This window comes from Tachysurus vachellii, chromosome 16 (assembly GCF_030014155.1).
Source record: "Tachysurus vachellii isolate PV-2020 chromosome 16, HZAU_Pvac_v1, whole genome shotgun sequence".
Lineage (NCBI taxonomy): Eukaryota > Metazoa > Chordata > Actinopteri > Siluriformes > Bagridae > Tachysurus > Tachysurus vachellii.
Window position 1 is genome coordinate 19,390,683 of NC_083475.1, and position 17,500 is coordinate 19,408,182.

Genomic DNA, 17,500 nt, shown 5'->3' on the forward strand with positions numbered 1-17,500 from the left:
GAGATAAGTGAGATAAACAAGAGAAAGAGAGAGATAAGTGAAGGAAAACAGAGAGAAATACAGAGGGATGGTTAGAGAGAAAGATAGGAAGAGAGAGAGAGAGAGAGAGAGAGACAGAGAGAGAGAGAGAGAGAGAGAGAGAGAGAGAGAGAGAGAGAGAGAGAGAGAGAGAGGGGGGAAAAAAGAGGAACCGCACACATCTAAAATTTCCCACACACATCTAAAATGCTCATCATCATCATCATCATCATCATCATCATCATCATGGCTGTTGTATTACTGTGATGCATTTATACCATTAAGTAAACTAATCCTAATGGCTATAAATAAGATCATAAATAATTCCAACTTCCTTAAGCAATGTTTGCTTTTATGCAGAATCCAGTAAACGATGTTTATTCCTCTGACCTGGCCTGTAGATGTGCTCGTTACCGAGCGGCTAAACGAGATAAACGATCCCGGAGGCGTAGTGTATCTGAGGTGAGTGTGCAGGATGAACTCGGGTTATTTTGTCTTTGCTGAGAGATTTTCATTTTATTTTTGTCATAAATATTCATCAGCATGCAGCTAACAGCGGTGCGAACAAGCGGCGTAATTACACCTTCGTCTCCTCGTCCGCCGTCCTCCATTCGGATTTCTGAGCTTTTACGTCTTCTCGTGTGTTACACAACATCCATAACGTTAATCATACACGATCGTATGTTCGTTGCTATGGAAACAGATTGCCCAGTAGCGGAGAATCTATAAAACAATATGAATCCTTCAGCATTCGTGCGGAATTACTGATACACACGTGAAGTTGTCTACGGTTATACACGTGAAAAACACGGGTTTTATTATTTTCAACCATCGACCATCGATTTATCGACCATCCATTAAAAAAAAAATATTTACTTCCTGTTATCACTTACATTATAGCAGCTATAAACATTCACCTCTATTTTCTATTAGAAGATTAATCATCGATGTCCTGTACATTTACAGGTTCGTAGCCGTCACCATAGTAACTGTAACAAATCAGAAAATTAATCACCACCATACTGTACATTTGCAGGTTTTTAGCTGTTGCCATAGCAACTGTAACATCTCAGAAAATTGATCAATCTTTGGCGTCTTGTACATTTACAGGATTTTACCTGTTACCATAGTAACTGTAACATATCAGAAAACGAATCGTCGCCGTCTTGACAATTTACAGGTTTTTAGCTGTTACCGTAGCAATTATAACATGTTAAAACGTTAATCACCGTCGTCCTGTATGTTTACAGGTTTGTAGCGGTTTCCATAGCAACTGTAACAGGTTAGAAAACGAATCACTGCCGTCTTGTACGTTCACAAGTTTTACAGCTCGTCTGTCCTGGCAGCTTTGCAACTATCAATGCAGTGTAAGAAATTATTTTCCCCCTTTCTCCAGCTGTTCCTGTTCACTCGCGCTGTAACCCTGTGCTAATCCAATCAGACTCGCAGACACCGGAAACCAAAACCAGCAGCCAAATCATCATCAGTCTCGTCAGTAACCTGTTATCTTTTACCCGTCCTATTTCTGCTAGACGGCAACTTAAAAACAAAAACGAGTAAATCTGTATCTATACTCCTGTTCCATTCGTTCGTTTCATTCCTTCTTAATTATTTTAGGCCGGCGGGTCATCCGAGGCTAACAGGAGCTGCACGGTGAAAAACCATATCCGTGCGATCGCAATGAAACCAGCAGATCGCATGATCGCTCGCATTGCTCCTGTTTGTCTCACTTCTTGCTTTTTTATACTGTCATGCAACACGCTACCACTGCAAATCCGCTAATCATTAAAACGAACGATCACTGTGTTTGTGTGTGTGTGTGTGTGTGTGTCGGTAAACCAGAAAAGAGCCTAGCTGAATCAGATAGGCAAGTAAGTAACAAAATGGCAACATGAATAACATCTTCAACTCATACTTTTTTAATAGCTAGTACAGTGGTCTTCACTATTTTTTTCATGTGAGCCACACTAATAGGACAAAGTCAATAGGAGAGTCACTTTCACCGCAAAGTACGCCAAGTTATTCAGTCTTAAATAGCTTATCTGCTTTAATACAATGTACAATATTGCAATACAATAATTACTCGAGTTGCGGATGATGCATGCTCTCCATCAGTTACCTCTTTTGTCACTGTCACATTGCTTTGTTGCTGTTCATTTTGTGCGCAGGATTGTTTGATAAGAAATCGATCCATTTTTTAGTCCGTGTGTGTACAGTAAACACAAGTTGTTAGCTAGCATGAAACACAAACTAGCTTCTGGCAGGCCGCCAAAAACTGGCTATTGCGCAGAATGCAGTGAGTCAGTGACGAGTCAAATAATATATATAAATATATATTATTATTTGTAATAGAGCACATTCGTTTTTTTCTATGCTTCCCTGATTGTTTTTAATGTTATTTAAATGAAAAATATATTTTAACCACATGATCATATCATCGTATTATTTACTGCCATGCGAGCCGCATATTAAAGCTTTGCGAGCCGCAGGAGGCTCGTGAGCCGTGCAATGAGTAACACTGAGCTAGTACTAGGATCGGAAGTCTTATCCTAAACCATTTTTTACCAGTACATCGACTTATGGGACGTTTTCTATCGGTATAAAGAACATGCGTTTTTTTCCCCTCTTTTGATAACATTACACCGAAGATAAAGGTTTAACTTCTTATGAAGAAAAACTTGGAACATCTCAGAGAGTAGAAATGTTAAGTGAAGAAAAAAATAAAAGTAATGCTAAAAACTCCCAGAATGCAAGGCAGCTATCGTACACACCGCTGTTTTGATATGAGATCTATAGACTCAGCATTAAAGCTGACTCTTTAGAAGATGAGACTAAAAGAAGCGCCATATTAGAGCAAGCTAACTGGGCTAGTTAGCGTGCTAAGTAGTTTAATGGTGCATAAATACTGTATTAATGAATCAGAGCTACACAATCATCTTATTGCAGACTGATTGAGGAGCTCGATGGTGGTGATATTATGTAATATTAATACAAAAAGGGTAAAGAGGGCCAAGGGCAGACTTTGAAGACAGCATCTGATGTTAAATCATGTGTTTTGCCTGGTGTTTGTGCCTCAAGCTTCTGATATTCCTCTCGAAATGAGATCATTATGTGATCCGTTGCTCTAGCGCGGCCCTCGGATCTAATTTGTTTTGGGTCGCCTTCTTCCCACCCCAATCAAACACGTCTGCCAGGGCCTTGAGCGGGAAATCTGGTAGCCATAGTTACAGCAGGAGGAGAAGCAAGCCATTTATCTCCCACCCCTGAGTGACGCCTGCTTTCTAATTTATGCTGCAGTCGCTGTACTGCAGCGTGTGCACCATTTCTCCACACACCTCTGTCTCGTCTTGGTCTCGAGGCCCACACTTTTTTTGAGACGGTGCTCTATAGCACCCTGTCTCTGATTTATCTGGTGTGTATATGCCATGTGTGTGTGCATCTCTCTCTCTCTCTCTCTCTGTGTGTGTGTGTGTCTCAGCTCCACATCCCACACCTTTCACAGACAGCACCATGTCTCTGATTTATCTGGGTGCATATGTGTTATGAACACGATCTACATGTGTGTGAGTGTCATCGACATACACACAAACACATAAGGTTTGATGGTTTACTTTCCACAACAATCTTTACACCAGGCGAATTATTGTCGAACTCATCAGCATCGTCGCGCTGCTGTTTAGTTAAATGAATGAACCCCTCCACAACTCCTCTAGACCCCTCCTTTCCCGTCCCTCCCCAACCCTAAAGGGACGAGAGACAAACAGGCACACGGTAAGCGCTAAACCTGGCCCGGGCTGTTTACGTGATAATGAGTGATTCATAACATCAGTAGAAAGTGGAAAGATTAATTCTAGCCATGGCCAGTGTTCAATGAAATGCCATTACAATAATAGATTGACTCTCAGAGGAGGCCAATTTTGCATTTCAGGTTGTTTGGCATCTATCAAATGGGCTAATGGAAAAATTGCATCCTCAAATAAGCACCTTTTTAAGCGACTGGCACTGAGTTTAACCTTATTTTCTAGAGCGAGACATGAAGAAGAAAAAAAACGAATCAAAAGATTTAATAAATTCCGTACATCTGAATCCAAGAAAAAACATTTAAGTCTACAGAAAGATCACAGGCTCTTCGAAATGCTGTAATAATTGTAAATATTAGCAGCTGTCAAACAAATGAACACATATCAGGTTCCCTGTAATCAAATCCTGCGTGTGGACAGTTGCACACTGACTGAGACGCTAAGTGGAAAAGTCAGCATAATAGACCTGTTAGTTACTTTAATATGCTGGACTGAAGCATTTATATAAAAAAAAAAACGCCAATGGATTGTATTATCAGCCAAGCAGTACGAGTTGTCCAAGGTGGCTGCCTCAGAAAGTATATACGCAATGTGTGTGTGTGTGTGTGTGTATTGCCAGAGATAAGGCTGGTAAATGATACTGTATTGGCTTACCGCACTGCTGCAGGGAATATCCTTCACTTTGAGCCAGGCCAGATCCAGCGTGCCCTCTCCTTTGTAACAGGACTGTAGCCGGTCTTTAATTCTCTCATTGATGTCCTTCAGGACAAACACGCACAAGGCTGACTCTTGAGACGATTCCTTTGGCCGCCTCTTCTGGCCTTTGGAGAACACGGTGTAAAGGATGTCATCGTCCGGTCCCACGCCCAGCGAGCGAGCCAGGATGGAGCCTGCCTTAGACAAGTAGGCAGCCTGGAGAAGGCGATATTCCACACCACCCTTGACACAACCAAGGGGAACCTCTACGTACGAGTTGAATGCCGTGTCATCCTTGCAAAGTCGCACCAGTTTGGAAGTAAACACCTGTTCCCGGTTGGCCGAGGACGAACCCGCAGCCGGACCGCCACCCATTTCTGGCTGCAGTGTCAGGAAGTAGACAAAGTTACCGCTGGCAAAGCCATAGACATAATAGATGTCGAAATCAGGCACCACGGTAAAGGTATCTGATGGGATCTTGATCATGGAGGCCACAAACTCATCATGGAAGACATAGGCAAACATGCCATCCTCCTCTGAATTGCGAGCCAGTTTGCGACTTGAGATGGTTGGGAAGTACTCTGGCCTCCCATCCACTGCTGTGGCCACAAACAGCTTGTCAGGTGAGGTGTTACCATAAGACACAATGACGCCAAAAACTGAGTCACTCTCATTGACACCTGAGAGGTAATGCTCTTTCTTGTGAAAGGGCTCTCCAAGTTTAAAGAGATCATCCAGGCGAAGCAGCTTGCAGATACCCTGGTAGAGGCTCCCGCAGGCTAGCAGCCGATTTGCTCTATAGTCGATTAGTAGCATTTTATTGACATTGTTGGTGAGCGTCAGTGGCTCGCTACAAGGCTGCACAATTCGTGGTGGGTAGCAGTTGCGGTTGTCCTCCTCCGGCCCGGTTTGATGCGACACCAGCACGTCGAGTTCTTGTGAGAGCTTATAAATGCGGTTCACTACACCGAGGTACACATTCCCATTTCTATAATCCACAGCCAGGTGGTTAAAAGTCCATTCTGGGTTCTCAGCATGGAATGTTCTGTAGTCCTTGTCCACTTTTGATGCAATGGAAGGCTGCTGTGGCCTTGAGTTGGAGAGGGGAAGCAAAGAAACAAAGAAGCAACAAGAAACTAATAAACAGTTCAATTCTCTATGGTGGGAAGCCATTGTCCTGACAGTGTTGGGCAGAAGTAGATTTCGAGTCAACTATTTGCTGCAGATTGATGTTCAGCCTTGTCTTGAGTCTGAGGACATTATGGACCTGCAGAAAGAGACAAAAACAAAATCAGCTTATAAGAATTTAATTACCAGACACGGTAAACACAAACACAAACAAAGTCAGGGCAAAAACTAGCATGAGTTTCAAGCTGGATATTTCAAGGCCTTGATATGAACAGAGTTAGCAAGGCTACACCAAATAGACAACACTGAACAAATCGAGGCAAAAACAGTCTAGACCAAACATCAACAGGGCATCATCAACTGTTTGCTAGTCCAGGCTATTTAAATAATCAAAAGGTACAGGTGTCAGTAATTGGTTGAGGCACAGCGTTAGATTTGCAAGTTTGGTACATTTAGCCTCACCAAGAAACCCTGCTTGACAGAAATTTAACTTCCTTTTTAGATGACCAACAAGAGCTAATATGGAATTGTGGAAGCTCAATCAGTTTGTAACTCTCATGATCATGAAGCCTATGGCCAAAAGGTGATCCTGCTCAAAACGCAACAAACTGCAACAGGACGTCACAAGCTAAGACTACTCTCAAGCTGCCGAGAGCAGAATATTCTCTACAAGGAGAAAAGTAGCTGGAGAGAGAAAGGACAAAGGACAGCTGACCTCAGATTGTCTAAAGCCACATGCCACATTTCTAAATTGCAGGAATAATTAAGTGGGGTAGTAATAAGGGCACACAGGGAGCAACACACACTTCTGCCATGAATAAATGCCAGCCTTAATGGAGATAATGCAATTGCCCCAGGAGTTATCACTACAGACGGACACTGGTTCTCCACATGTGCCCCACCTCACAGCCAGGGCTCTAGACCTCTAATTGATTTTCCCCTCTGCAACCGATTTGCATGCCTTGGCGGTTTTCTGTCATTCCTCCTAATGCTGCAGCTCGCCCACTGACTTTGCTAAAAGAAGAGGCGGAGAAAGATATGCAATGTTTATGAGCAGAGGTAAACCGCTGGGCCAATTAGGGGGAAAACAAGAATGAAGGGGGGTGAAAGTGAGAGGAAAAACATTTCCTGTTCTCATTTGAGAAATTTATTTACACTTTCCCAATAGTCTGGAGTCTGGCACAGGAACATTCTCATATGAACATATGTACAGTATATGAAAAAACACTACATTTGTTCCTAGCGTACTAAAAACAAATTATTTGCTTTAAATAAATTCATTTTGACCTTCAAAGCATTCATTACTCAAAAAGTATGAGATTATTCTGTTTTCTTGCTGTTTATACAGAATAATATTTATACAGGGTCTCATTCGGGGAAAATTAAATATCAGCCTTTAAAATTCACTATTACAGCTAAAGTAGTATTCTGAGTTAATGTTCTTTTGTAATTGAGCTCGTGTAAGTTAGTCAGCTGTAGTTATTTAGTTGTAAATTGGTTTCAAAACTTCTCACTAGTTTGACAAAAACATACTAGTTTTAAGAATTGTTATCTTCAAAGTATTACAAATCGTAAAAAGCATGATTTTTTTCTTTTGTTTTAATTTTTTTTTTCTTATTATGCTCCCATGTAAAATTCATTATTAAGCTACTGTCATATTTGAGTAAACTTTTTTTTAAAAATTAAATTAGCTTGCTACTTACTTTTTAAATGCTAGCTTGTTAATCGAGCTAGTTAAGTAAATACGCTTGTTAAATTAGCAATACTGAAATTGAGTACTTGCACACAAAGTACATATTTCAAATCTCAAAATCCATGTGTTTTTTTTCCTGATAATGTCACATGGGACACAAATTAGGTGTCTCATTTGTGTTGAAATGTTCATCGGCTTTTAAAATTCACTCTTAAAGCTAAAGTAGTACACTGAGTTTTATTTCGTTTGTAATTTAGCTAGCTAAATTAGCTAGCTTGTTCCCTTATGTTTTGTACGATAGTTTCTATAATTAGCTAGCTAGCTAACTGTTGTAAATTAGTTTGTTATGTAAGCTAGTTAAGTTGAATTAGCTAGTCAGGGGGGTTTTGTTTTTGTTAATGCCCCTTGGCATTCATTTGAAAAGGGTTATTAAGCATAATCTAAAAGCAAGCTGGATTCTTCTGAAGGTTTAAGAGTTCTCCTATAATGTTCTCCTCATAATGTTCTCCTCAGGACTCACTGCTTAATGAGAATTTGGTCAGATGAAATTTTGTTTGTTTTGCTGCAATTTTACTTTAAGTACAATTTCTCTGTATTTTTTCCACCCGGTTTGCTTCTAATCAAGAATGCTAACACAATATTATGGCTCTAACCCTCCATAATTATCACATTAAAAGTCACACAATGCACAGAGAGAGAAAAAAAACTTGTAATATCTCAAACAAGCGAAATACCTGAATGGCTTTTGAAGGGAAAAAATAAAAAGACAGAAAAGACACAGGTACAAATAGCAGCTGTTAAGCAAGCCAGCAGTCAAACGTTAGACTGGCACTTAAGTGCTGGGTGCACAGCAGATAAGAAAATCACAGCTCCGACACCGTAGTATGCATTTAGACGTTAGGCAACTGGAGGGCAGACACTACAGTTATGATTAGCCATTGAAACAGAAAGCAGTCGCTCACTGAGTGAGAACAAGAGGTTGGTGTGAATAACAAAAGGGTCAGTGCTGGAGGTATTCAGATGCTGAGTCAATCTTACCAGGGCTGTGTTGTGTATTGGAGCCAATGGCAGGTGATACGCTAGCGGGGGTAATTTAGGTTGTGGACAGGTACTTTACAATGCCAGTCACAAATATTATAGCAACACGGATACAAGGGCAAGGCAATAGGAAATTCAGCAATGAAGTGGAGTGAGAGAAAGAGAGAAAGAAAGAGAAGGAGCCTTAATGACCATGAGATTCTCTTGTGTCTTGAGAGACTGCAGCTCTGACCCAAACAACCCAGTTTGCTCATTATCTCCCCATCAGGCAGCTGTGTTTAGCTCCTATTTGTCTTTGCCTGCTGGTTAATTAAATCCAGAATCTCACGCCACCCTGCTCCATCAAACTGCACACTCAAATTGACACACACACAACACACACACACACACACACATATATATATATATATATATATATATATATATATATATATATATATATATATATATATATATACAATAAGGGTAGTTATGGCTTGGCAAATTTTTTAGTGCCTGATATCCTAGTCTAAAAATATCGAAATATTTATTTATTTATTTATTTATTTATTTATTTATTTATTTACTCAATATTTGAAACACTAAGGTTGCTTGCACAGAGGTCAGGAATGGTGGAGACAAAAACTTCCAAGAAAATGACTTACAGCTGGTTAATCCACAAGGTCATTCAGATAGTGTGAGTGTGTGTGTGTGTGTGTGTGTGGCTAGAAGTTATTATTGGCTTGTCTTGGGGTAATGGAGGGTCTTGCCAAGATGTCTAGCAACCAGAAAGCACCAAAAAAAAAAAACAAGGAACGAACGAGAACAGACGTGTGTGTGTGTGTGTGTGTGTGTGTGTGTGTGTGTGTGTGTGTGTGTATGTGTGTGTGTGTGTGTGTGTGTGTGTGTGTGTGTGTGTGTGTGTGTGTGTGGTCATGTTGAAGCCAAAAAAGCTTCTGGAAAGCCCAACTACCAACCCACCAACCCACACATACACACACACACAGACCAAGGACCACATGCTGCGTGCACACATCGAAGGGTGATAATTAATTCATGTTTAGAGTCACACACTCATTTCTCTAACTGTGCGTCTTCTGAAAATGTCAGGAAACACACTGTACAGTTCAAGATCAGCCCATGTGTTATGTTTTTTTAATACAACTCTATTGTCCTTCCAGACGAAAAAAAAAAAAACAAACAAACTGAAACCCGGCTTTTTAATAAAACCGTGAACGGCTCAATGAGTGCAGCAGGGTACGAAGGAGGACGTGTGGCAGACTGCAGAAGCGAAGGAAGCTGTGAAATAAATATGACAGAGCAAAATGAGAAAAAACGAAAGAGCAGGCTGTAGGTTGAGTCGAGGAATGTCGAGAAAATGGAAAAGATGTAACGGTTGGTGTATCTGTTTCCAAAGAAAAAGTCCAATATATATGCTGCCATTCAAAAGTTTAGGGACACATAGCTTTATATTAAAAAAAAAAAAAAATCATCATTTTTTTTTTTTACTCCAAGAAAGTTTACTTTAACTTAAAGAGAGTCCAGACATTTTTATTTTACTGTATCACCAAAAAACCTGAGAAAATAAATTCTTCAAAAATTAAAAATTAAGGTTTCTTGCAAACTTAATTAACAAAATAGATATTTTTATGCCAGACTCTTATGCCTTAATAAAAAAAAATAAACATTATAATATTCATTAAATAAATAAATCTAATAATTTATTCATTTATTATTATTGTTGTATAATAATAATAATAATAATAATAATAACAATTATTATTATTATTATTATTATTATTATTATTATTATTATTATTATTATTATATTTTAAAACTTTATTTATTTATTTTATCACCTGCATCATACGAGTATCTTTATCTACATAAACAATTTTAAGAATATTCCTATATTTTGGTCATCAATATGAAATAATTTAGCGTTGTGTAGTGATGATGATGATGATGATGAGGATGATGATGAGGATGAGGATGATGTTGATGATGATGATGATGATGATGATTAGTAAACCACTGTTGTTACTAATAAGTGCAATAATTCTCTTCAGGTTTAAAGGGTTAAACACCATTTACACTCATCATTATTTCTCCGTAATCTCCTACACCCTCATTTGTCCAGTCATTTTTGTTTGTTTGTTTTGATTTTTTTGAGATATTCATTCGGCAGGCAGATGATTCCTTTGATCCAAAGCGAGTTCAGAATCACTGGGGCAGTCGAAAGTTCTTACCCCAGAGCCCAACTCTCAGAACTGGGATTTAAACCAATCACTCAGATCCTCAAGCACCGAGCCGCAGCATTAATCAGAGGTCACTCGGCTTTCTTGCAGCACTTTCCAGGGGTTGGTGAACTTTTCGATCCCTACTGAAGCAGCCCAGGTGACTGCTCACTCATTTACAGCACAAAAAGTGCTCCGACGTTCATCGGCGTGTTTTTTCACGCGGCATTAACGACGAATTGAAACGACAGTTCAAATTTTAGAAAAATACTGTATATATGATAAAAAATAACAACATTCACGATGGGTCTGAACCGGGTCCCTGTGATGGAGTCATCCCAGTGAATCACTCATCAATACTGCTCACTTTAGTGATAATCCATCAATAACATGCTCTTAATAGTGCAACATCTTGTACTTGCAGCACTTTTAGCGGATCTAAATCCGCTAAAAATTTTCATTCTCCTCAGTCTCATTGGTGGGTTTAATTGTGCAATGCCTGATTGAAACCTGCAGCTCTCAATGCGTGAAGGAAAGACAGATTCCTAACAGGCTTATTCAAGGTAAATAAAAACTTCTTCAAATCAATGAGCCCTCTCTAATCCACTCTGGCAGCACAGAAAGACAAGAAAAACGTTGTCAGTGACAAGAAACTAGCATGATAAGGTACCTGACTATAAAACTACACCACATGGATACTGATACGCTGTTACGATGATGATACACAGCATGTAGTCTATAACACATTCACTCTCTCATTTTCTACCGCTTATCCGAACTACCTCGGGTATAACACATTCAGACATACAGAAACTATGTAGAAAGTCTTATGCCAGGCGTTTCTATACTATACCATACACGATCAAATCTATACATCAATGCAACCAATTAATCAATTTTTTTTCTATGAAAATTTATTTTGATTCCAAACAGTTTTTATACTTTTTCTTTATCTTGGAACATTATTTAATGTTTTTTTGTTTTTTTTTTAATTAATTAATGTTTGCTCTATAGTTTAGGAGTTTTAGCTTAAAAAAGTTTCCTTTTTTAAAAAAAATAAATGAAATAAAAATAAATGGTCACGTTTTGCTTAGGAGAAAAAAAAAACAGGTGATTTTTTTTAATGTATTTTTTTTACTTTTGTCTTTTTGCCTTTAGCTTTGAAAGTTATTTGAGTTTTTATATTTAAACTTTTTACTCTGTTTAATTTGTGTTTTTATTTTGTCTTTCTCATTTGATACAAAAACATTATAAAATATAAAATATCAACATTATAAAATAGTCTTTTTTGTTATTTTGGAATTAGATTTTAATTGTTTTTTTACTCAATTTTACAAAAACTTTTAAAAAAAACTTTTTTTTTTTACTCAATAAATTTTAACATTTATTATTCAAGGATTCACACATTATAAAATACTAAAAATAACAATTTATAAAAATGTAACACCTGAAAACTTTTTTATTTATTTAATTTTTTAAAGTGAGAACAAACATTTTTAAGTCTTCGATACTTTTCTATACTATAGTCTCTATACTATCATCATTTCTATGCTGAACCTGTTATGAGCCTTTACAAGACTTATAAGACTATTTCATAGTACAAATACACAGGGCCGATCTTTTTTATAGTACATTTTACAGACGGGTCCAAAATTATTGGCACCCTTTATGTCCCTGTTATAAAATATCACACAAGAACTGAGCAGCCTTTAGGAAGAATCAGAAACAGTCTGATTACGGTAGCGGAGTTGATCTGGGGAAATATTTATACATCTAAGGAGGATATTTTGCTCTCCCTGGGAGGCTCTTGTGAGTCCAGTAAACAGTTTATAAAGGATATGAGGTATCTTTCCATTCAGGACTGAGATAAATACAGTTTCCATGCTACTAGTTAGAAGAGTCAAGACCACACATAGTAATTTACAACTCAATAACTAGGTACAATATAATCAGCGGTTCATCTGAAAGCTGAGCTCCAGAACTTTGATGGACATGTAAACAACATCATGGTACAATGCTGATAAGCTACTAGTGCAGGTAGTATGTCCTCTGCAAATGATCCAAAATGCAGCTGTTTTAAACCTTTAAGTTCTCCAGCACCACTCCAAGTACATTGGGCTCCATCCACCGGCTTCTGGTTGCTGGACTCATCAGATTCAAAACACTGATGCTTGCCTACAAAGCCAAAACAGACCAGCTCCCTCTTACCACAAAGCTCTCATCATTCCTCGCGCCCTCTGATCTACCAGCACTACTCGACTGGTCCCACCATCTCTCAGGGTAAAACGTAGGTAAACATCAAGACTCTTCTGTTCCGCCACCGAGGTGGTAGAACGAACTTCCCCTAAATGTCCAAACAGCTGAGTCATTGGTTATCTTCAAACGACAGGTGAAGATCTTCCTCTTCCTTTTCTAATATTAATCTTGAACTTTTTGTCCTATTCTTCTTACGTTCTGTAAAGCTGCTTTGAGACAACATCCACTGTTAAAAGCGCAATACAAATAAAATGGAATTGAATTCAATTGAATTGAATAGCGAACCAGTGCTGACGTATTCATTCATAAAGACTTCAAAGCACTTTTGTATGTCGCTCTGGATAAAGGCGTCTGCCAAACACCATAAATGTAAATGTGTAATCCACTTGCGTGCAGCTTTACAGAGAAAAACGTGTACTATTCAATCCAAGCAACCTCACGGTATATATTTTTTGCGGCCAACAATCAAATTTCAGTATTGAGTCAGAACATGAGTCATGAGTCATCCTGACAGTCCTGTCATAGTAACTCACAGTCTGAGCAGAGTCAGCATCTTATACATCCTAAATCATTACGCTCCAAAGACATATACCAGAGGAAATTTGTCTCCCAAATATCTGGAACGCAAAAGCTCAAATAAAGCAGATCAGCCAAAAATACATACACCAGCAAAGACCAGAAGAGTCACCGCTACTTCCCACACTGAATGTTCATTCATTCATCTTCTACCGCTTATCCGAACTACCTCGGGTCACGGGGAGCCTGTGCCTATCTCAGGCGTCATCGGGCATCAAGGCAGGATACACCCTGGACGGAGTGCCAACCCATCGCAGGGCACACACACACGAACACACACACACACTCTCATTCACTCACGCAATCACACACTACGGACAATTTTCCAGAGATGCCAATCAACCTACCATGCATGTCTTTGGACCGGGGGAGGAAACCCCCGAGTACCCGGAGGAAACCCCCGAGGCACGGGGAGAACATGCAAACTCCACACATACAAGGTGGAGGGGAATCCACCTTGTGTGTGTGGGAATCGAACCCCGACCCTGGAGGTGTGAGGCGAACGTGCTAACCACTAAGCCACCGTGCCCCCCCACACTGAATGTATTTAACGTTAACCAGCTAGCGCCGCGACACCGGTGTCGAAACCACAATTCTCTTCACTTATCCTAGTACTTTTCTCCAAGAATTTGTCAATTTGACATTCTTTATAAAGTGTAAACAAATAACAAATAACATACTAGATTACGAAACAATTCTCTTGTGTCCATAGTGATAAACAACAATTAGCCTCACATCAATTACCTCACATCATTGCACATCAGTTTAAAACTGATCGAAGGTCACATTATTAAGTCACCTTTCATAAATTTACACAAACTTACAGTCAGAGGTTGTTGTTGTTGTTTTTTTCACATTTCTTGTGTAAAACATCCTGCAAATAATTTCTTCAGAATCTTCATGTTGGCCTCCATAAAACACCATAGTAAGACTTCCCCACCTCCTAAATCCCAGTTTCCCCTTTTTAAATACGTACTTTAGTTATGCAAAACAATATGAATGTGTGTCATTACATATAAGGACACTGTGCAAAATATCAACACTGAGGCTTGACCTTCAATCTGCAACACATTAGATGTGAGAATAGATTGGAGGAGGAGAGCAAAGTTAATCCTCCAGCCTGATCTAAGAGTATCATCTGGGGACGATGTAGTTCAGATTTGATTAAAGCATGTCACACACATGCCTGGGTCTTATATACACACACACACACACACAACCTTTAGCTTACTATGGCATTAGCACACACACACACATCTGCACACACAAACACACACAAATGGACACACACGCAAGGTTTAGCTTTTACTATGGCATTAGCATACACACACATATACACACACATGTGCCCACACAAACACACAAACAGACACACATACGCAGTGTTTGGCTTTTACTATGGCATTAGCAAACACACACACACATGCGCACACATAAATGCAATGTTTAGCTTTTACTATGGCATTAGCATATATACACACATGCACACACAAATGCAATGTTTAGCTTTTACTATGGCATTAGCATATATACACACATGCACACACACAAACACACACACATGGACACGCAAACACACACACACGAACACACACACACACACACACAATGTTTAGCTTTCAATATGGCATTAGCATGTCACACACATTCACACTCTCTTTAGCTTTCACCATGACTATGACATTAGCACACACACACACACACACACACTCTGCTTAGCCTTCCTGATGACATTAACACACACACACACACACACACACATGTAAAAAAACATTAATAATAGTTCATCTGGTGACTCAACCCTGTGGACAGATGGGGATTTCTTTATTGAAGTAAAGAGGAAATGGGGACACAGTGACGAGGAGGAGGACGAAGAGCTGTGATGTTTACACAGCGGAAAAGGGCAGATGTGTGATTTTAATTATCTGAGGGCATCCCACAGGGTCACTGCCACTACAGTCAGTTCCTCACTGATAGACATGTTAAAGTCACATTAACTCCATGTCACTGAATAATACACTTCAAGCTACAGGGAGGGGCCAACACACACACACACACATACACACACTGACACACACACACACACACAAATACACACAAACACACACACACACACATGCACACACACAAATGCACACAACTGCACACATGCACACACACACACACAAAATATTTCAACAAGAGGCAAAATAAAGTCAACATTTCATTTGAATGTTTTAAAAAACTTTTAAAAATTTAATGTAAAAAAAAATCTCTGTGCCTCTGTGCACTTTTTCATTACAGTGTAACCTCTTTAGTAACCTTCATGCAAATGAGAGGAAATAAGTAATTAATAAATATAAAACTTATACAGTTTATTAAAACCAGGTAAGCTCTTTTTATTTCTTACATATTACATTATTTATCTATTTATTTATTTATTTATTTATTTATTTATTTGTTTGTTTGTTTGTTATTTAATTGTTTATTTATTACATTTATTTTTTATTTATTGTATTATTTATTTATTTAATTATGTATTACATTTATTTTATTATTTCTATGTTACTTTTTTGTTGAATTGTTTATTTATTTATTTATTTATTTTTAGTTACTAAATAACCTGCTATTTAATAATCTGGCCAAATTTTGCTTTCGCGTAAGCTCTCAGCTAATTTGCATATTGTATGTAAATGAGCTCAAATGAATATTTAAAATCTTCATAGTTTTATTTTTTATTTCAGTTTTGTTTCATGTTAAATGTTTATTAATGCATTTTATTTTGCACATAACCTCCAGTGAGACATACAAATACATAGTACCACAGTTTGATGCTCAGAAGTATTGGCACCCTTCTTGTTTGAATTCTCACCAACAATAGAATTAAAATCGGATTAAAACTCCAATGTCTCCAATGTCCAATGCTGCAAAACCATAGTAGCTGGCTAACTTTAGTTAGCTAGAACTAGCTTGAGTGTGTGTAGAGAGCGAACTTCACGCTTCTCTTCGCGTTTGATGAGCATGTTTTAATTCCACGTGAATGAGGCAAGGTGCGTGTGAAGGTTATTATAAAGCCTATTGTATATGAAGCTGATATACTGACCTCCTTCTACATCATCTGATCCTGTGCGTTTTTTCATCACCTGCATTTGTCTTTAAAGCCCTTTTCTATTAAACAAGCTGCTGTGGTGTTTATTATTTTCTCCTCCTTTATCCGTTTTTCCATCTTCTCGCTTTAATCCCAACTGTAATGATATTGCCTTTGTTAAAATATACACAATCCATTTGGAGGATATTGTATCCTATTATCGGCTCTTTAATGTGACACTTGTGTTATTTGGTGGCGTGGGATTAGCGGACAGATACATAACAAATCCGTATAGCATTCCATTCACGGAGTAAAATGCTGGCTCTGGGATGTATAAGCTTTATAGAATACACACAAAGGAGGCGTTTCAAAGCACTGGCCCAAGCCCAAAAGCCAGTCAGGCAAATCCAGTGGATCTGAGGAGCGTGTTGACATCTGCTGTATTCTCTCCCTCTCGCCCTGATCGGACCGACTCTAATCCTGCTTAGCAGGTCTGGATTTATCCAGTGACTCTGGAGATATTTCGTAAGGATTCATAAAACACATCGATTCACTTTAAAAAAAAATTGTAATTACTCTTAATTAAAAACAACGCATGCACAATACACGATAGACACAAACAGCGGCACAGTGTTTTTTTTTCCCCTATCTCCACACTGCCTCATCTTCCACTTCCTCTTATTGGGTTAGACAGCAAGCCGCTTCCTGTGCCACGTACCTTTCAGCGAGCAGCCTGCTGATTTATCACTGATTACCATGGCCTTAATGAAACCCTATTCAATTAAACAAGCCGGGCTCAGGAAGGCCGTAAAACAGTGATCCGAGCAAATTAGCCGCTCGACATCAGATGAAGGAAATGGAAAACTTTTCCATAATGGACCTTATGTCTATAAATCGACTGATTATTCTTAAATAGAGAAGCTTACGCAGTTAAAGGAAGGTTAGGTTCTCGTTAGAAGGAAATATTCGTGTGAAGTCACTGATAGTCATCAGATTTTGATCTCACTTAACA

General features: G+C 38.7%; 1 protein-coding gene across 1 annotated transcript in view; it reads right to left on the reverse strand.

Annotated features, from left to right (window-relative positions):
- The window catches only part of plxna4 (plexin A4), a 328,266-nt gene that overhangs the window by 291,428 nt on the left and 19,338 nt on the right, over positions 1-17,500 (reverse strand). Inside the window, exon 2 of the mRNA XM_060890039.1 lies at positions 4,473-5,781. Within this exon, the coding sequence (XP_060746022.1) occupies positions 4,473-5,687 (1,215 nt within the window). The 5' untranslated portion in view covers positions 5,688-5,781. The remainder of the gene's footprint in view (positions 1-4,472; positions 5,782-17,500) is intronic.